The sequence below is a fragment of the Labrus mixtus genome, chromosome 10, assembly GCF_963584025.1.
Source record: "Labrus mixtus chromosome 10, fLabMix1.1, whole genome shotgun sequence".
NCBI classification, from domain to species: Eukaryota; Metazoa; Chordata; class Actinopteri; order Labriformes; family Labridae; genus Labrus; species Labrus mixtus.
In genome coordinates this window covers 20,251,839-20,268,135 of record NC_083621.1, presented here as the reverse complement: position 1 = coordinate 20,268,135, position 16,297 = coordinate 20,251,839, and the positions used below count along the sequence as shown (strand labels likewise).

General features: G+C 41.0%; 2 protein-coding genes across 2 annotated transcripts; both read right to left on the bottom strand.

Moving 5' to 3' along the window:
- Window positions 1–201: 201 nt before the first annotated feature.
- LOC132982269 (IgGFc-binding protein-like) lies at window positions 202–5,318 on the bottom strand. The gene is made up of 8 exons (XM_061048649.1): window positions 4,717–5,318; window positions 4,062–4,629; window positions 2,708–3,252; window positions 2,067–2,619; window positions 1,789–1,988; window positions 725–1,099; window positions 354–625; window positions 202–279 (listed from the first exon to the last, which is right to left on the bottom strand). Exons 1-8 carry the CDS (start codon window positions 5,008–5,010, stop codon window positions 264–266), a joined length of 2,823 nt encoding a protein of 940 aa, XP_060904632.1. The 5' UTR covers window positions 5,011–5,318; the 3' UTR covers window positions 202–263.
- A 741-nt stretch (window positions 5,319–6,059) lies between these two features.
- Window positions 6,060–8,800, bottom strand: LOC132982590 (IgGFc-binding protein-like). Its single transcript, XM_061049139.1, has 4 exons — window positions 8,482–8,800; window positions 7,764–8,331; window positions 6,785–7,356; window positions 6,060–6,671 (listed from the first exon to the last, which is right to left on the bottom strand). The coding sequence occupies exons 1-4, from the start codon at window positions 8,620–8,622 to the stop codon at window positions 6,060–6,062; spliced, it is 1,893 nt and encodes a 630-aa protein (XP_060905122.1). The 5' UTR covers window positions 8,623–8,800.
- Between the last annotated feature and the right edge of the window lie 7,497 nt (window positions 8,801–16,297).

Sequence of the window (16,297 nt, the reverse complement as noted above, 5' to 3'; positions counted from 1 at the left end):
GCAATACTACTCCTGTTAGTTCCTGTACACATGGTGGATTAAGATAACATTTGCCCTCATTATTTTAAACCTAAACAACAGTGGCTGAAGAAGACCTGATTACAAAAAGGTATATGGGCTCACTGATAAGAGCTTCCAGTGTAATGTATAAATGTACAAGAAAGTCAAGATATCCAGAGTTTCAATGAAGCCACGACAGAGTTGTTTCAATTGTTTTGTATTTAAAACAATACATATTAATAGAAAATCAAAACAGACAGCTATCATCCGGTGAAGCCACTGTGAGGAGAGAAAACACTCATTATAAAATGTTTAACAGACAGAGTTCTGTTGTTGCAGAGAACATTACTCACCAGCCTGGAAAGTCAGAGAGGGCCCATGACCTGACCGAACTGAGAGAGTGGAGGTCGTTCAGGTTTCCACATAGACCACACAGTTTTTCCGAGTACCAGAGAGGAGTCTTTATTGTCACCATGGTAACACCAATCTCTACGTCCAGCTCTTTCTCCATCCCAGCATCTCTGCTCAGAATCACAGTGACCTCTGACTTGTCCTGGCTCATTCCTGATTTCAGGGAGACCCTGAATGGCAAAATGTGAGGGAGGGACACCAACTGTCCATTCACCTGTGGGGCACGACAGCAGGATAGTAAATTCACACAAACATACAAGGTTTCAAAATGACTTTTAGTTTGTTACCATCAAAACCTTTATCTGAGTTATACCTTTACTGTACCATCCTGAATGGTGATCGACGATCCGTGCAGGAGGATTTGAAACACACTGACTGGTCTGGAGCTGCCATTACAAGGTCCATAGTAGGACATCACACTGAACCACTGCGCACTGGCTTCATCGCACAGAGACATCAGACTGTAAGCTACGCTGGGCTCCAGGATTAGCTGCTGACTACTGAGGGTGGACACCTGGAGGCTGTTCCTGAGCTCACAAACTTTAGGTCTATCCCGACAGCTCCGAGAGCCATTCTTCAGAGTACATTGCTGCTCTGAATCACAGCCTGCATCCTCACAAAGCACCCCACTGAGAGGGTTACACCAACATCTCTGGGTGCAGTCCTCTGTGTAGAGGAGCTCATCAGTCTGAGGGGTGGAGAGAGAGAGAAGATTAGAAAGTTGCTTTGAAAACCGTGTGTGAGCTTTGACAGACATTAAGTGCTGCTTGAGTCTCTCCTCTTTTTGTACCTCACTTCATTTATGAGGGTAAGTATTTTACTCTATTACATTAATCTGACAGCTTCAGTTATTTCACAATTTTAGATTTCCACAAACACCGTACAAAATTATAGTTTGTAAAAAATAAACCACGTAACAGCATATTCAAGAAAAACCTTTAACCCTTTCCTGTCTACTAAAACTTATTTTAACCATCTTCACGAATTATGACTTGATGCTTGGAGCAACTGTTTGAAATAAGAAACTCAAAATCTTAACCCTGGACTTCTGATTTATGAGCATAGTGTCACTTCAGTGTATGATCAATTGATGTGGATAATTAGCACATGAATTCAGAGCACAACCGAACACAATAGATGCGCTCAAATATTTTTAAAGTTAAAGAAACTTCAGAAGTAAATGCAATCTATAACATGAATGCAAAAGTAATATTAAATGATAAAGTGTACTTTTTTGAGATCCTGCAATAACTTACAAAAGGTATGTAACATATTTTAATTAAAGGATCTAGAAGATCCCCCTCACTGTGGATAATAAATGTCAGGTTTGTCCTCAAGGGAACTGTTTCTTTGTCAGTGGTAAGGTTTAATATTTACCTTGATATATTTATCACCAAGAAAACACCCGCACTGACTGTAAGGCACACACTCTCCCCCATCAAACACATTATGGTGATGGCACTGGCAGCCTTCTGAACAGCTGGTTGCTGGAGAACCAGGCTGGAGTAAAGCAGGGCATGAACTGGAACTGGCCTCAACACAGACACTTTGGCTACTGCGGTCAGGACACTGAAGAGCTGTGGGCAGAAAACATAAATACTTCAGATTGCATCTCATAGTCCTGATTAAACCTGTGATAAAAATGATTCACTTACTACATGGAGTATTCTCTCTCCATGGTCCTACTGGTATTCCTTTAGCTTGACAGGCTGAAAAAAGTGCTTCCAGTGCGAGACATAGGGCCCTGTCTCCTGCCCCAGCACAAACTGCCCTTACGCACATTTGTGTGTAAATCTCCCACTCCACACTGCTGCTCCAGCATTGGCTGAATTCAACACTAATGCTGAACAGCTCATCGCAGACACTGCTGTCGTGTGAGGACAGGCTGCACTCATTACACTCTCTCCCACAGGTGTCGGCGCAGTGTTCTTCAGGAGCCAACTCTGCCCAACTGTGCAGGAGCTCCGCAAAGCTGCTGGTGAGACTACCATTTCTCAGTTCCATGTCATCAGACTCTTCCCCATTGAAGTTCCCACAGAGGCCTGAAGCTGTGCCATTATATACCTGGGGTACAGTTAACCTGAGGTATTGTGTAGAGGACAAGGACAATTCCAACCCGGATCGTGTTTTGATAATCAGTCTGTTGCCATCTTGGTATGTTTGAAGTTCACCATTGTCAAAAGGGACGCTGCGCTCTTCTTTATTAACCTAAACAGTAAAAGTTAATAGTTAAAGCTGAAAAGATCTGATCAAACTTTTCTCCAACACTTGAACGTGTACAACATGCAGCACTTACCTGTATCTTCCATAGAGTTTCAGGGTCAATAGACACCTCAAGAGAAAGCATATCAAATACTAGTCTGCTGATTGTGAAGTTTCCACTGCTTTCATTTTTGAAGCTTATTAGAAGAGTGTAGTCTGGAGTAGCCTTAGAGGAGACAGCTGACAATAGATATGTGCAAGCTCCATGGTGAGGCAGAACACCACCATCGAATGTAATGTAGCCAAAACCAGCAAACACTTGGCACACACCATACTGCAAGGCAGGGCCCTTCTCTACTGAACAGTCCGCGATGGCGACGCAGGTGAGCAGTCCTCTTTCACAGTTGCACTTTTCGCAGTTTTCCAAGAAGGGGCCAACGGGGTGATAGTGTCCCTCATGCATGCATCCGCAGTCAGAAACCAGCACACACTGACCATCGCTCAAGACGTAGCCGTGGTCACACTGGCATCCTTCCTCACAACCTCCGCTACAGGTTTCTGGAGAGGACAGTCCTTGGCACACAACAGGGCATCGAGTTCCACACAGCTCATAGTGGCTGTTTTTGGGGCATGACATACCTAGACGGAGAGCAAGTAAATAAGCCAACAATTTCACTGAACAACAAGACGTTTTTTGAGGATCTAAAATATTAAGCATTCAAGTCAAACTCTAGCTTCAATAGGAATACTTTCATCCAAAACCCATTCAACATTCTCTAAATTCTCAACATACTGACCTTCATGGTTAAAATAATACTCTACATTTTTAAAATAATGACAAAAAAAAAAACTTGTGCAACCCGATTAATTTTTGTAGCTGTGGCCATTTGAGGAGGGTGCAATGTTTGTCAATTTGATACATTTATTCTAAAAAATACATTTGAACAACTGCACAGTACTTCTCTTCTAAGCCTCTTTTCATTTACGGTGTGTTGCCGTGTTTCAGGTAGGTGCTTTATTTTTCTGCATGGCAGGCTACATGAAGGAGACAGTCAGCACCCATCTAGGGAAAGAGTTTAAAATCTAACCAGTGCCACTGCAGCTATTATTTTACGCCCTGTACTTGGTTCAATTGCCCCATCCAACCAAACTAGCAGGGTGCCTTCCCATCCTTGTTAAAATTATGGACTATGGTCCATTTGTTGGGATTTTCCCCTTACACAAAGTTTGCATGATTACTGCCTAGTATAAAATGTTCATTACAGCCTCAGTAAACAAGTGAGCTCTCAAGTAATTGCCAATTTCAGAGTGGAACAGTCCTGAACACGGACAGACATTTTAAGTATCACACATCAAATGTCTTATAAAGCTGGACACTAATCAGCTGTGAGCAGTTAAAGCTAAATACAATGTCACAGATGAAGACACAGATTAAACCATGTACTCACGACAGAAAGTGTCACTTCTCCAATGCATCACTGGTAGACGAGCTGCTTGGCAGGCAGCTGCATAAGATGCAATGGCGCTGCAGAGTGCAGAGTAGTGTACGCTATAAGAGCAGACATCTACTACACAACTGTGAAAGTAATGCTCGGGACTTAAAACTGAGGAACAGTCTGCAAAGGGCCCAAGCTCATTCAACAACACCCCACAGAAATCGTTGCCTTCAAACAGCTTCTGCGTCTCAGCCGGACAATGCTTCAGTCTGGAGAAACAGTCGTCCCTGCAGGCCTCGGCTCCCCGAGACCTCCAGCTGTGGACAAACTCAAGTACATTTTGGGCTTGCTCTTCATCAGGCATCATCAGGTCATCTTCAGGGTCAGAGTTTGCATTCGCACAAAGACCAGAGACGGATGAGGCATAGCTCCTGGAGAGAATAACCACAAGAGTGCCAGAGTTGTAGACGACCACCTGTAGGCCCACATCGGTGTTAATGACAAGGGATGAAGGTGTGCGGTAGGCATTAACATGGCCTGTGGGGTGGGAGTATGGCAAGGGCTCATGATGTCCATCAACCTGCCAATGGAAAGAACAGAACACATTGAAATGCTTTTATAGTTGTTGATTTGGAAGACTGAAGTTAAGAGATTAAACAGTACTCACAAAAATCTTTCCTGGGTCATGCTTTCCCACCACAACCGCCAAATCATAGATAGAGAGATTTAAGTTGAGGCTATTAAAAAGCCTTTTGTGACAAATTGCATCAGAGATAGTGATGGTGAACGGTGTAAGTTCTGTTACATTAGACTTGGTTTGAACCAAAGAGTATGAACAACTGTCTCTGTAATCAAAATGATGTCCATCAAAGCTTGTAAAATGCATCCCTGTAACCATTGTACAGTGCATGGGTTTCTCAGGCTGACACATTTTCTTGCGCTGTAGCTGCTTGCAGACCATTCCTCTCGGGCAGTGGGCCGGTTGGCAGTGGACCTCTCCAGTAGCTGGTCCACATGTACAGAGCTGACCACAGTTGTCTGGGGTCCAGTAAGTTGAGTTGAGGCTGTGGTATTTGCCTGTGGACTCAGTACAGCCACACTGATGTGGACGCACGCAGCCAGTCGGATTCCTGATAAATCCAGGGTCACAGAAGCAGCCCACAACACAGTCCGTTGTACAGGCGGTGGCATTATACTCGCAGGATGGAGGACAGGCTGTGCCACAGGTCTCGTAATGACTGTTTGGTGGACAGCGCACATCTGAAATGACATTGTTTTTGTAATTTAGAGATCTTATAATAATCATAATTTTTTTAATCTTTCAACACAACTACTACTTACCAACTGTCATGTCACTGTTGTATCCATCACTGGATGCTTGTTCTGTAAAAAGGAAAATACATTCACTTTAGTATGAGCAACACGTCAAATAATTCATTCTTATATATTTAAATGCTCACCATCTTTGTGACAACCCATGACTCCATTTGAAACAACACATTTGTGCAGTGGAGGACATGAGTATTGCTCACATACTAGAGGAGGCCCACAGGTGCAGTTAACAGCACAGTTATGTAGCAGTTTGCTCTCAGCAGCCTGGAATTAGAAACAATGACGTGAAAGAAGCCAATTAAAAATATTGGATTGTTACTGAAGAGGTAAAACTTCAAGCTCGCCATCAGAAAAAAGTCATAAGTAAAAGTGCAAAACTTCCTAAATGAACATTTTCTAACTGGCCTGGACACAGAACAGTGTTTGATCATGACCTTACCTTAAACCTCCTCCCGTCCTGTATGCATCCACACTGCTCTGCTGGTACACAGGCATTGCCATTATAAAGGTGTCCAATATTACACTGGCAACCTGTCTCACAGTCTCCAGGGCACTGAACTCCCTGGCTTATCTCAGGACACAGTGAGGAGCAGACATTGGTACACTGGCTGTAGTGGCTGAATTGAGGACATTCATGAGCTGCAAAATAAAAATACACAAGTCTGTCTTACTAATAATTTAAAGCACTTCATCGTTTGAAACATTTAACTGAGCGGTTAGAGACTCACCACAGCTTGTTGTGTTTGTCCAGAGGTCAACCGTCACTCCAGCCTCTTTGCAGGCTGCCTCATAGTCCCACAGTGCATCACACAGGGCCCAGTGTTGCCCCTGTGAAATGCAGAGATTTTTCATGCAGAGCGAGTAGAATTTCTGTGGGCACACCAAATGTTGACAAGAAGCGAAGGGTCCCTTTGGATGAGTCAGAAGACCGCAGTACAGGTCAGAGGTGTACTCTGGCATAGGTGACTGACAGCGCTGACAGGTGCCGTCACATACGTCACTGCAGGATGTCTTATTATCAAGTAGCTTCCAAGAGGGCCCAAACACCTCAGGTTCAGAGGTCACAGAGCCATCGGGCAGCTGGAGGTCATCTGAGGGATTGTCATTATAGTTTCCACAAAGGCCACAGGTTGTCTGGTGGTAAATGTCTGGGATCTTGACCAGAATGTGGTTTTTAAGGTCTGAAATCAGTTCAACTGACTGTGGCGTCTTCACGGTTATCCATCCATTTTTTTGGTGCACGTTGAAATTGCTTTGGGAGAACGGCAGGTTCTCATAGACTCCATTTACCTAGATGAAATAAATCATTTTTAAACACAATATACAGTACAGTTTGTGTATACTGTGAAAAATGACTAAACAATGAATCATGTTGAAGGTTGTGAAATCATTACATAATTTACCAGAATATTTCCAGGAAAAGCTGCTGATATCTCAAAATACATTTTATTGACTTGCAAGGAGATTTGCCTTCCCTTGCTATGGTTTTGCTTTGCAGCTATGAAAACAGGCTCCACATCCAGCTTCTTGAGAGCACACGTCTGCACCAGGGTGTAGTTACATGAACCATGAAATTCAAATGCCCGTCCATCAAACGTGGTGTATTGGGACCCATCAACAGAGCAGCGTGCCAGTTTGGGTTTGGGGTAGCAACCTCGAACGCCCCTAAGAAGCTTACACTCCTCATCGTTCCCACAAAAAGTATTACGACAAGTCATGTGTCCCCCAGCATTGCATCGACAGATTTTTTCGCATGTTGACACCTCCTGTCCTGCCTGCAGGTATTCTCCCTGGTGAAAGCAGCCACAGTTTTCTGCAGAGATGCACTGGCTGCCACTGTGAACTAAACCTGCTTCACAGAGGCAATTCTCCCCTGTGTTCAGAGGCATCTCTAGAGTGTTATTCTGCAAGCCGAGGCAGAGGTGAACAGAGGCAGAACTCATGTTGTAACTGCTGCTGGAGAGACAGGGAGAGTCTGTAGAGAAACAGAGAGACATCAGTTATTTAGGAAAGGAAGACAGGACAATACTGTTAAGGTTGACCAGTTAGATGCATTAGTACCATCTAGTGGTCCAACAGCACCTGAAAGGTTGTGGCCTCAATACCCATGAGTCAAAGCATACTGTAGAATTTATACTTCAATATCTTAGCTTGCAGTAGATAAACTTTACATCAAGCACCTACAGGTATTCATCTGATTTGTATGCAAAAACTCATGTAACATGATCGATATCAACAATCTAAACATGAAATAGCATCTGCAAACTCCATATTTCATTTGGTGTGCAATGATGCTGAACTCCAAACAGCACAGTTACTATTGTAGAGGATATTCATTTAATTCACTAGCACAACAGTGGCTGGGAGCACATTAACACTCACCGCAGAATCCAGGACTCCTCCAGGCATAAACTGTAGCTCTGTGGGAGAGGCAGACAGAAGTATACACTGCCAAGGAGTGACACAGTGCAGGCTGGAGACCTCCATGAAGACACAGGTCACTGATGCAGCGCTTGTAAAAGATGGAGGGGTTCACTTGGCCATGACAATGTCTAAATGGTCCATTAACGTCCAGAATCTTCCCGCAAACCTCTGGGTCAGAGAAGTGGGCCAGACGCTCAGTTGAACATGTTGGACAACTTCCTCCTAGACAGCCGTCCACACACCAGGGATTCTGCCCACTCCTCCAAGCTTTTCCAAAATGCTCATGACTGAGACGCTCTTCTGCACCATTTGCTGTGAGATCATCAGCAGGATCAGAGTTGAAGTTACCACACAGGCCACACACAGCATTAGCATATCTACTGGACAGTCGAATGGTAACTATGTCGTCTGTGCTGAGGCTGAATTCAAAGCCCACGTCTGTGTAGATGTAAGTGTGCAGCCCCAGAGAGAAAGCCAGTGCAGTAGGGCCCAGGTGATAGGGCATGTTCTTTATGACACCATCAACCTGTAGGGGGTGCCAACATTACATTTGAAACACAGCAACACATTTTCCATAGTAAACTTTGTGAAGTGTGGTTTAATCATTACAGCATTTATCTATTCATGACCTATAACAGGGTAAAAATGCACTCTTGAAACATTCATAAGCACTTACCTCTAAGCTCTCCATGTTTTTGCTGTTTAGCTTTACAAGTACGCCGCTCACATTGACCAGAACATTAAGTGCTGACTCCAGGTGTCCATCTGTCTGCACATGAACCTGAATGGCATGTAGGCCCTGCTTGTTTCCACACATGCCAAGTACCTGGTACTGACAGGTGCCATGCAAATCATAGTCATGCTGGTCAAAGGTCACTATGTGACAACCGCTGTACACGCATGTCTGCTGCGGGTGAGATATGCAGCTTCTGACTCCATTTTCAAGAGTGCAGGATTCATCAGGGCCACAAGAATCCACATGGCACCATGTCTGGTGGGTGTGATTTGAATTTGAACTGTTCACAGGCTCCCACATGATAACTGCAGAGAAACACATTGGGTGTGAACAATAGCTTGATTTACAAAATACATATCAACTTCTCTGCCAACATGAAGAACAACACACCTGCACTGTTGTGATTACATCTTTCTACTGCAAGTACTGGGATAATGCCCCAGTGTGCTCAAGAAGTCCTCTTGTGTTACAGATATGATTGGTGGTGTCATATTTCAACAAGCTCAGCAGCCAATGAAGAACACAGTTCCTGGTTCCAGTCTGAGTTCACCTGTGTTAACTGTGCACCCTTAGCACCGATTTAGCAGCAGTGTACGGAAACAACTCTCAACAACAGCTCTTTGAAATGTAAGTGCAGCTTTCAGACAGTTTTCTAAATTAATAAGAGGTTACTGACTAATGCATTTTTTTCTCATGTAGATCAACTCTGTGGTTGCACCATATGTAGCCTATTTATTTTTGACAGCATAGCAAAAGTTATTATATATATTTTATTTGATAAACCAAACATGTAGGCCTAACATGGCTGGTGTGTCTGGAGAGGCAAGTCATTTTTTTAAACTCATGGCTAAAGCATTGATGGTTGATGTAGTATGAACTGCTTATTTTTAAAATACAACAATACCCTATGGAGGACGAGATCTGACAAAAGTATAAATAAATAAATGCATGTCTTTAATTTATTTCTACATTTCTGTGTCCGTATGCTAATGAGGTAGGAGGGACTAACGTCGACAAAATTATAATGCAAACTGGATGACTGAATATTAATTTTAAGTATAGGTCAAATAATGCACCTATATTCTGAAAATTTATTTATCATTTGAATTTTGATCACTAGTCGCTTCCATAGTCAGCAACTTCCCGCAGCAGGTCTGCCAGCGGTCTCCCAGTTGAAGCCATGCTAGTCTGCTTAATGTCAACAGGAAGTCTCGCTAGGAATAGATCTGACTGCATCGCTCAGTTGACCAATCCTGAATGAGACTGACGTTAATCCCTCCTACCTCATTAGCATACAGACACAAATGTAGAAATAAATAAACGTAGAAATAAATTTAAGACATTTAATTATTTATGTCCCATTTATTTACGCATTTAATTATTTATTCATTATTTTATTTATTCCAGTATTTATTTATACTTTTATCAGATCTCGTCCTCCATAAATACCTTCTAAACACAACCTAATGTGAATAAAACGAAACAGAAAACGTGATTTCTTAACACCATAATTCTCTTCAACAGTACACAGATAAGTATCTCATGTTGTTCTAGGGTCTGACACACAGCCACCACACCCCATTCATCACTCAAAAGTAGACAAACAGAACTTCTTAAAGTAGAAAGCAGAACTGTTGAGACTTGAGTGCTGCAGGTGAAAAAGGAATAACCTCAAGATAATCCAAATGTGTTCCAGATTTGAGACTGGCTGTGGTGCTGACACACCAGTAAGGTTTGTGCAAATCATGACCTTTATCTAATTTAAACTGGTAAAAAAAGATGTCAAAAGAAAATGCCACTTACCAAGAACCAAGAGGCACACCTGGAGCAGCAGAACATACTGCATGACTACGTTATAAAAAGAAAAGCCTATTTTGATTCTGTTCACCGAACAATTATAACAGTTTGTATTTGCATGCCTGGAAAAACAGAAACCATCAAATAGAAACAAATGAACAGCAACGACTGGGAGCTGGTAAAGGTGCTCTTTTATTACACCTGTGTCTGATTAAGCGCTAACGATCATGTCAAACAGCCGGCTACATTTTGACGTCATCACTCCTCAACTCATTTTCTGAAACTGCCTGATGATAGGTATCAATAATTAATTGGCTATATAACTTCTAGCGGGGCATTTAACTTGTAAAATGTATTATTGAAATACTACACATTAATTGGCAACTTCTGGTCCTTTTCAAATTGAATATTCTCCAATAATTAGGCTACTATTTTTTACGGTAAAGCGTTGCCTAGGCTACTGCTTTACGTTATTGTTTTTCATTTTCATAGTTGTTCTAAGATGCGCGAACCTAGTTTTCAGGAAACTGTTGTCACTTCACTTCTTAGCAGAGAAGCGGTCAAACCAGCCGCTCCTCGAGTTTACATGGTGAAGTGAGCCGCCCCTAAATTTGAAGTGCCCACGTATTCTGATCTTTATGGTAAATGCTCCGGACTCCAGAGCGAGCAGAGAGAGAGAGCGATGACGTCAAGTGCTAAATGTCTAGGTCTTACCATAAAACTGACTATGAGATACACGTGTATGAAACGGGAGTAAACAGAATACTGTACAGGGAATAGCTTCGGAGGTCGAGGAAGTTAGTGTGAGAATAATTCTGCGAGTCTGCGGTAACTTCCGTTTTTCAAAATAAGGTGTTCACAATTTAAAAAACAAAACAGTTTTCTTGGAGAAAACAATAATTATATATATTTTCTGTGGAAAATATAACTGTGGAGGGTCATGCGCCATGCTTTCCGCAGAGGGCTTTGAGATGGTTCAGTCTGTTGTTGGCTTTTTGTTCCAGGTTTTTGATGTGTTTGGTCCAGCTCATGCTGTTGCTTTGAAATGTTATGCCAAGAAATGTTGCGTCCTTACTGATGTTGATTTTCTGGTTGTGTAATGTGAGGTTGATGTGATGGACCTGCAGGTTTTGGTTTTTTGGTGAAGATGACACATTGTGTTTTGATGGGGTTGAGGGTGATTCTCCAGAGGTTTGACCATTCTTCTATTTCTGTGATGCATTGTTGAAGTTTTGAAGCGGCAAGCTGTGGGGATTTAGATGTGGACCAGTAACAAAGATCATCTGCAAACTGTGAAACTTTGGCTATGGTGACTGGAGGGTAGTAGATGTCGGAGATGTATATGAGAAAAAGGAGGGGACTGAGAACAGAACCTTGGGGAACTCCTGCTTTGGGGGTGAAGGGGGTGGAGATGGAGGTGGAAACTTTAACTTTGATATGTCGATTGTTGAGGAAGCTTGAGATGATGGATTGGGTGGGTTTTGGTAGTCTGAGGTTATTGTCTATTAATCTGTAGATGAGTCCATTATGCCATAGTTTGTCAAAAGCTTTTTCAATGTCAAAGAATATTGCGATGGTAATTTGTTTTTTATTGAAATGTCTGTATATGTCTTCTGAGAGTCTGAGGATGTTGTCTGTGGTGGTTCTGCCTTTCCTGAAGCCGGCTTGGTGTATTGCGATGAGTCCTAGTGATTCGATATGGTTGGTTAGACGGGAGGTGAGTATTCTTTCAAAGAGTTTTCCGATGTGGCTGAGGAGGCTGATGGGGCGGTAGCTTGTGGGGTTGTGAGGGTCTTTGCCAGGTTTATGGATCATTGTAACAATTGCTGTTTTCCAGGGTGAGGGAAAGTGTCCAGTGGTGAGGCAGGTGGTGAAGAGCTGTCCAAGTTACTGAAGGTAGGTAACTGGGGCTTGTTTAATTAGTATGGTGTCAATTTTGTCTTCTCTATGGTGCTTTGTTTTTCATTTTCTTCAGGTGCTGTTGTAATTCTTGGGTTGTCACTGGGTTTGTGAGGGGATGGTGCTCAACAGTGGGATTGTCTGTGTTGGTTTGTTTTGTGTCATATTTTAATATTTCGCTGTCAACAAGATTTTTCCAGGTGCTGTCAAAGTTTGGCTTATGTGGGCATGAGTGTATGTTTTCCAGGTGGTTTCGGAAGAGTGTGGCCTTTTCTTTATTGTCGTTGATGATAGTGCCTGCAGATTTGAGAGGTGGTGTGTTGTGGTTGTTTTCTGTATTTCTGTTTATGCTCTTGATTTTTTGCCAAAATGTCCGGGGGTTTGTGTCTCCGTCTAGTTGTCTGTAAAATTTGTTCCAAGTTTTCTGTCGGTGGAGGGCCAGTTGTGTTTTTATGGTGCTTTGTGCTTTGTATTTCTGTTTTGGTGAGGGGTGATCTGGACCGGATGAATTCTCTGCGCAGCCTTCTTCTGTGTCTGATGAGATGGAGGAGATGTGGTGGTAATGACTGTGTTGGGGTTTTGCCGGATTTTGTGGGTATGGTTTCTTCTTTGGCTTGGGTGAGTAGGTGGCTGAGGAGTGTTGCATGTTGATCCAGGTTCTGGGGAGTGGGAATTGGGGTGATGAGCTTGAGTTTTTCTTCTATGAATGATCTATAGGTATCCCAGTTTGCTGCTCTGTAGTTGTATTTTGTCTTTGTTATTGATTGAAGGTTGAAGGAGAAGGTGGTGAGAACTGGTAGGTGGTCACTTGAGAGATGGTTTGTGGTGGTGAAACTGTCGAGTCTTGTCGCCAGGTTGGGGGTGCATATGATGAGGTCCAGAATCTCTGTTTTGCCGGTCTGAGGGGATATGTAGGTGGGTTCATTTGTGTTGATTATTGATAGATTTGTGTCCTGTAGAATCTGTCTGAGTGTGGTTCCGCATGTGTTTGTTTTCCTGCAGTGAAAGTCTGTGTGTTTGGCATTGAGGTCGCCCATTATCAGAGAGTGGCTGGGGTTGGAGGTGGCTTTGAGCAGAGGAGCTGAGGGTTTTATTCCAGGGGGACAATAGATGCTGGTGACTGTGATGGGATGATGTGAATGGATTTTAATTTTTATTGCAACATATTAATTTTCATTGAGTTCCTGTGATGAGAGTCCAAAATCTGTTTGACTGTATTCGATGTGATTTTTGATTAAGATGGCGACTCCTCCTCCTCCATGTCCTGTTTGCCGTTCTTTTCGGATGATGTTGTAACCTGGGATGCTGATGCGTGATTTACTGGACAGAAGTGTTTCATTTATGGAGGCGACTGAGATGTTTTTGTTATTGAGTAGATTGATGAGTTCTTCTTTATTTCCTCTGATTCCTCGGATGTTTATGTGAAGGAAGGTGGTGTGGGTCATTATGAAAAGGAGAAAAGGTAGACAGATATTTATTATTCCTGGATGGCGGATGAGGTGGGGGTGGAGAGGTCCTATATAATGAAGTGGGTGTGTTTTCTGATGCTTTGTAGTATTGATTCTATTTTATTGTCATCCATTGACAGTTTGCTGAGGTCATTGCGGAGGTGGGTGAGGCGAGTGCTGTCAGGACTGTAAGTATGGTGTGTGCTGGGGGAGGTGGTGGTGGATGGTTTCCTGACAGAGAGTCTGGCAGGTGGGGGCCTTCTGGTGGATGGGTTCATGTGTGAAAGGTAGATGGGGCAGGTCTTGGATGCAGCAGAGTGTGGTCCTGAGCAGTTGGCACATTTGGCTTCTCTTTTGTCTCTGGTGCAGGTTTTGTGATGGTGATTTTCTCCACATCTGAGACATATGACAGGGTTATTGCAGTTGGAGGATATGTGGTTAAACTGTTGGCATTTGAAGCACTGTCGGATGGTGGGTGGGGGCTGGGCCTTCTCCACTCTGTACTGAAACAGGTCCATAAAGAAGCCTTCGTGGAGAAGGCCAGCAGATTGGTTTGGGTTGGTAAGGAGGATCTTGATGAAGGTGGTTGGCTGTTGGGTGGTTTTGCTGATTATCTTGTGGATTTTGGAGATGTTGATGCCTTGTTGGTCCAGTTCCTGTTTGATTTGATCTTCTGTGATGTCAGTGTGGATGTCTTTAATGACCAGATGTTTGATGGGAGATTCAGATGGGGTTGTTGATCCGGGTTTTCATGCTAGTCTACATGTGAATTTTGCTCCATTGAATGTAAATAAAAATAAATAAAAGAATGAATACATAATTAAATGCGTAAATAAATAAAAACTGGTAAATACATGGGACATAAATAATTAAATGTCTTAAATTTATTTCTACATTTATTTATTTCTACATTTATTAATTTCTACATTTATTTATTTGCACATTTATTTATTTCTACATTCATTTATTTCCACATTCATTCATTTCTACATTTATTTATTTCCACATTCATTCATTTCTACATGTATTTATTTCCACATTCATTCATTTCTACATTTATTTATTTCTACATTTATTTCCACATTCATTCATTTCTACATTTATTTATTTCTACATTTATTTATTTCCACATTCATTCATTTCTACATTTATTTATTTCTACATTTATTTATTTCCACATTCATTCATTTCTACATGTATTTATTTCTACATTTATTTATTTCCACATTCATTCATTTCTACATTTATTTATTTCGACATTTATTTATTTCTACATTTATTTATTTCCACATTCATTAATTTCTACATTTATTTATTTCTACATTTATTTATTTCTACATTTATTTATTTCCACATTCATTCATTTCTACATGTATTTATTTCTACATTTATTTATTTCCACATTCATTCATTTCTACATGTATTTATTTCTACACTCATTCATTTCTACATTTATTCATTTCTACATTTATTTATTTCTACATTTATTTATTTCCACATTCATTCATTTCGACATTTATTTATTTCTACATTTATTTATTTCCACATTCATTAATTTCTACATTTATTTATTTCTACATTTATTTATTTCTACATTTATTTATTTCCACATTCATTCATTTCTACATGTATTTATTTCTACATTTATTTATTTCCACATTCATTCATTTCTACATGTATTTATTTCTACACTCATTTATTTCTACATTTATTTATTTCTACATTTATTTATTTCCACATTCATTAATGTCTACATGTATTTATTTCTACATTTATTTATTTCCACATTCATTCATTTCTACATGTATTTATTTCTACATTTATTTATTTCCACATTCATTCATTTCTACATGTATTTATTTCTACACTCATTCATTTCTACATTTATTCATTTCTACATGTATTTATTTCTACATTTATTTATTTCTACATTTATTTATTTCCACATTCATTCATTTCGACATTTATTTATTTCTACATTTATTTATTTCCACATTCATTAATTTCTACATTTATTTATTTCTACATTTATTCATTTCTACATGTATTTATTTCTACACTCATTTATTTCTACATTTATTTATTTCTACATTTATTTATTTCCACATTCATTCATTTCTACATGTATTTATTTCTACATTTATTTATTTCCACATTCATTCATTTCTACATGTATTTATTTCTACACTCATTTATTTCTACATTTATTCATTTCTACATTTATTGATCGAGGGGGGCTAGAACCGAGCGTTACATGCAGCTAATGCTGCAGCTAACAGGAGGACGTAGGAAAAGTCGCGTTTCCGCGGACTTTGAATTTTTGCACATAGATGTGCCTAAACATGCACAGGACACTTGGAAAAAAACACTAAAGGGCATATAAAACCAGAAAAAGCATAATATGGGACCTTTAAGCTGATTAGCTGATCGATGAGTTTCATTTTCTTTTTACACGCTTGCATGCGGCTGTGAAATGAATTAAATCTGTTGTTGGTGTCGCATTTCTTTTCCGCCATCACGAGGGACGGAGGCCAACGTCATGGCCAACGTCGACAGATTAGACGGTAGTCATACGTTTGACACGAATGTGATTGACAGACACACTGGACCAA

What these genes read in the sequence shown, in the direction of transcription:
- LOC132982269 (XM_061048649.1), bottom strand. Translation starts at nt 5,010, where the DNA reads ATGGTCTGCAAGCAGCTACAGCGCAAGAAAATGTGTCAGCCTGAGAAA. An exon ending in ATGACCCAGGAAAGATTTTT is followed by an intron (nt 4,630 to 4,716) that starts GTGAGTACTGTT and finishes TTCCATTGGCAG; the next exon opens with GTTGATGGACATCATGAGCC. An exon ending in GAGAGAGAATACTCCATGTA is followed by an intron (nt 1,989 to 2,066) that starts GTAAGTGAATCA and finishes TTCTGCCCACAG; the next exon opens with CTCTTCAGTGTCCTGACCGC.
- LOC132982590 (XM_061049139.1), bottom strand. Translation starts at nt 8,622, where the DNA reads ATGTGTGGAAACAAGCAGGGCCTACATGCCATTCAGGTTCATGTGCAG. An exon ending in AAAACATGGAGAGCTTAGAG is followed by an intron (nt 8,332 to 8,481) that starts GTAAGTGCTTAT and finishes CACCCCCTACAG; the next exon opens with GTTGATGGTGTCATAAAGAA. An exon ending in CTTTTCCTGGAAATATTCTG is followed by an intron (nt 6,672 to 6,784) that starts GTAAATTATGTA and finishes TATTTCATCTAG; the next exon opens with GTAAATGGAGTCTATGAGAA.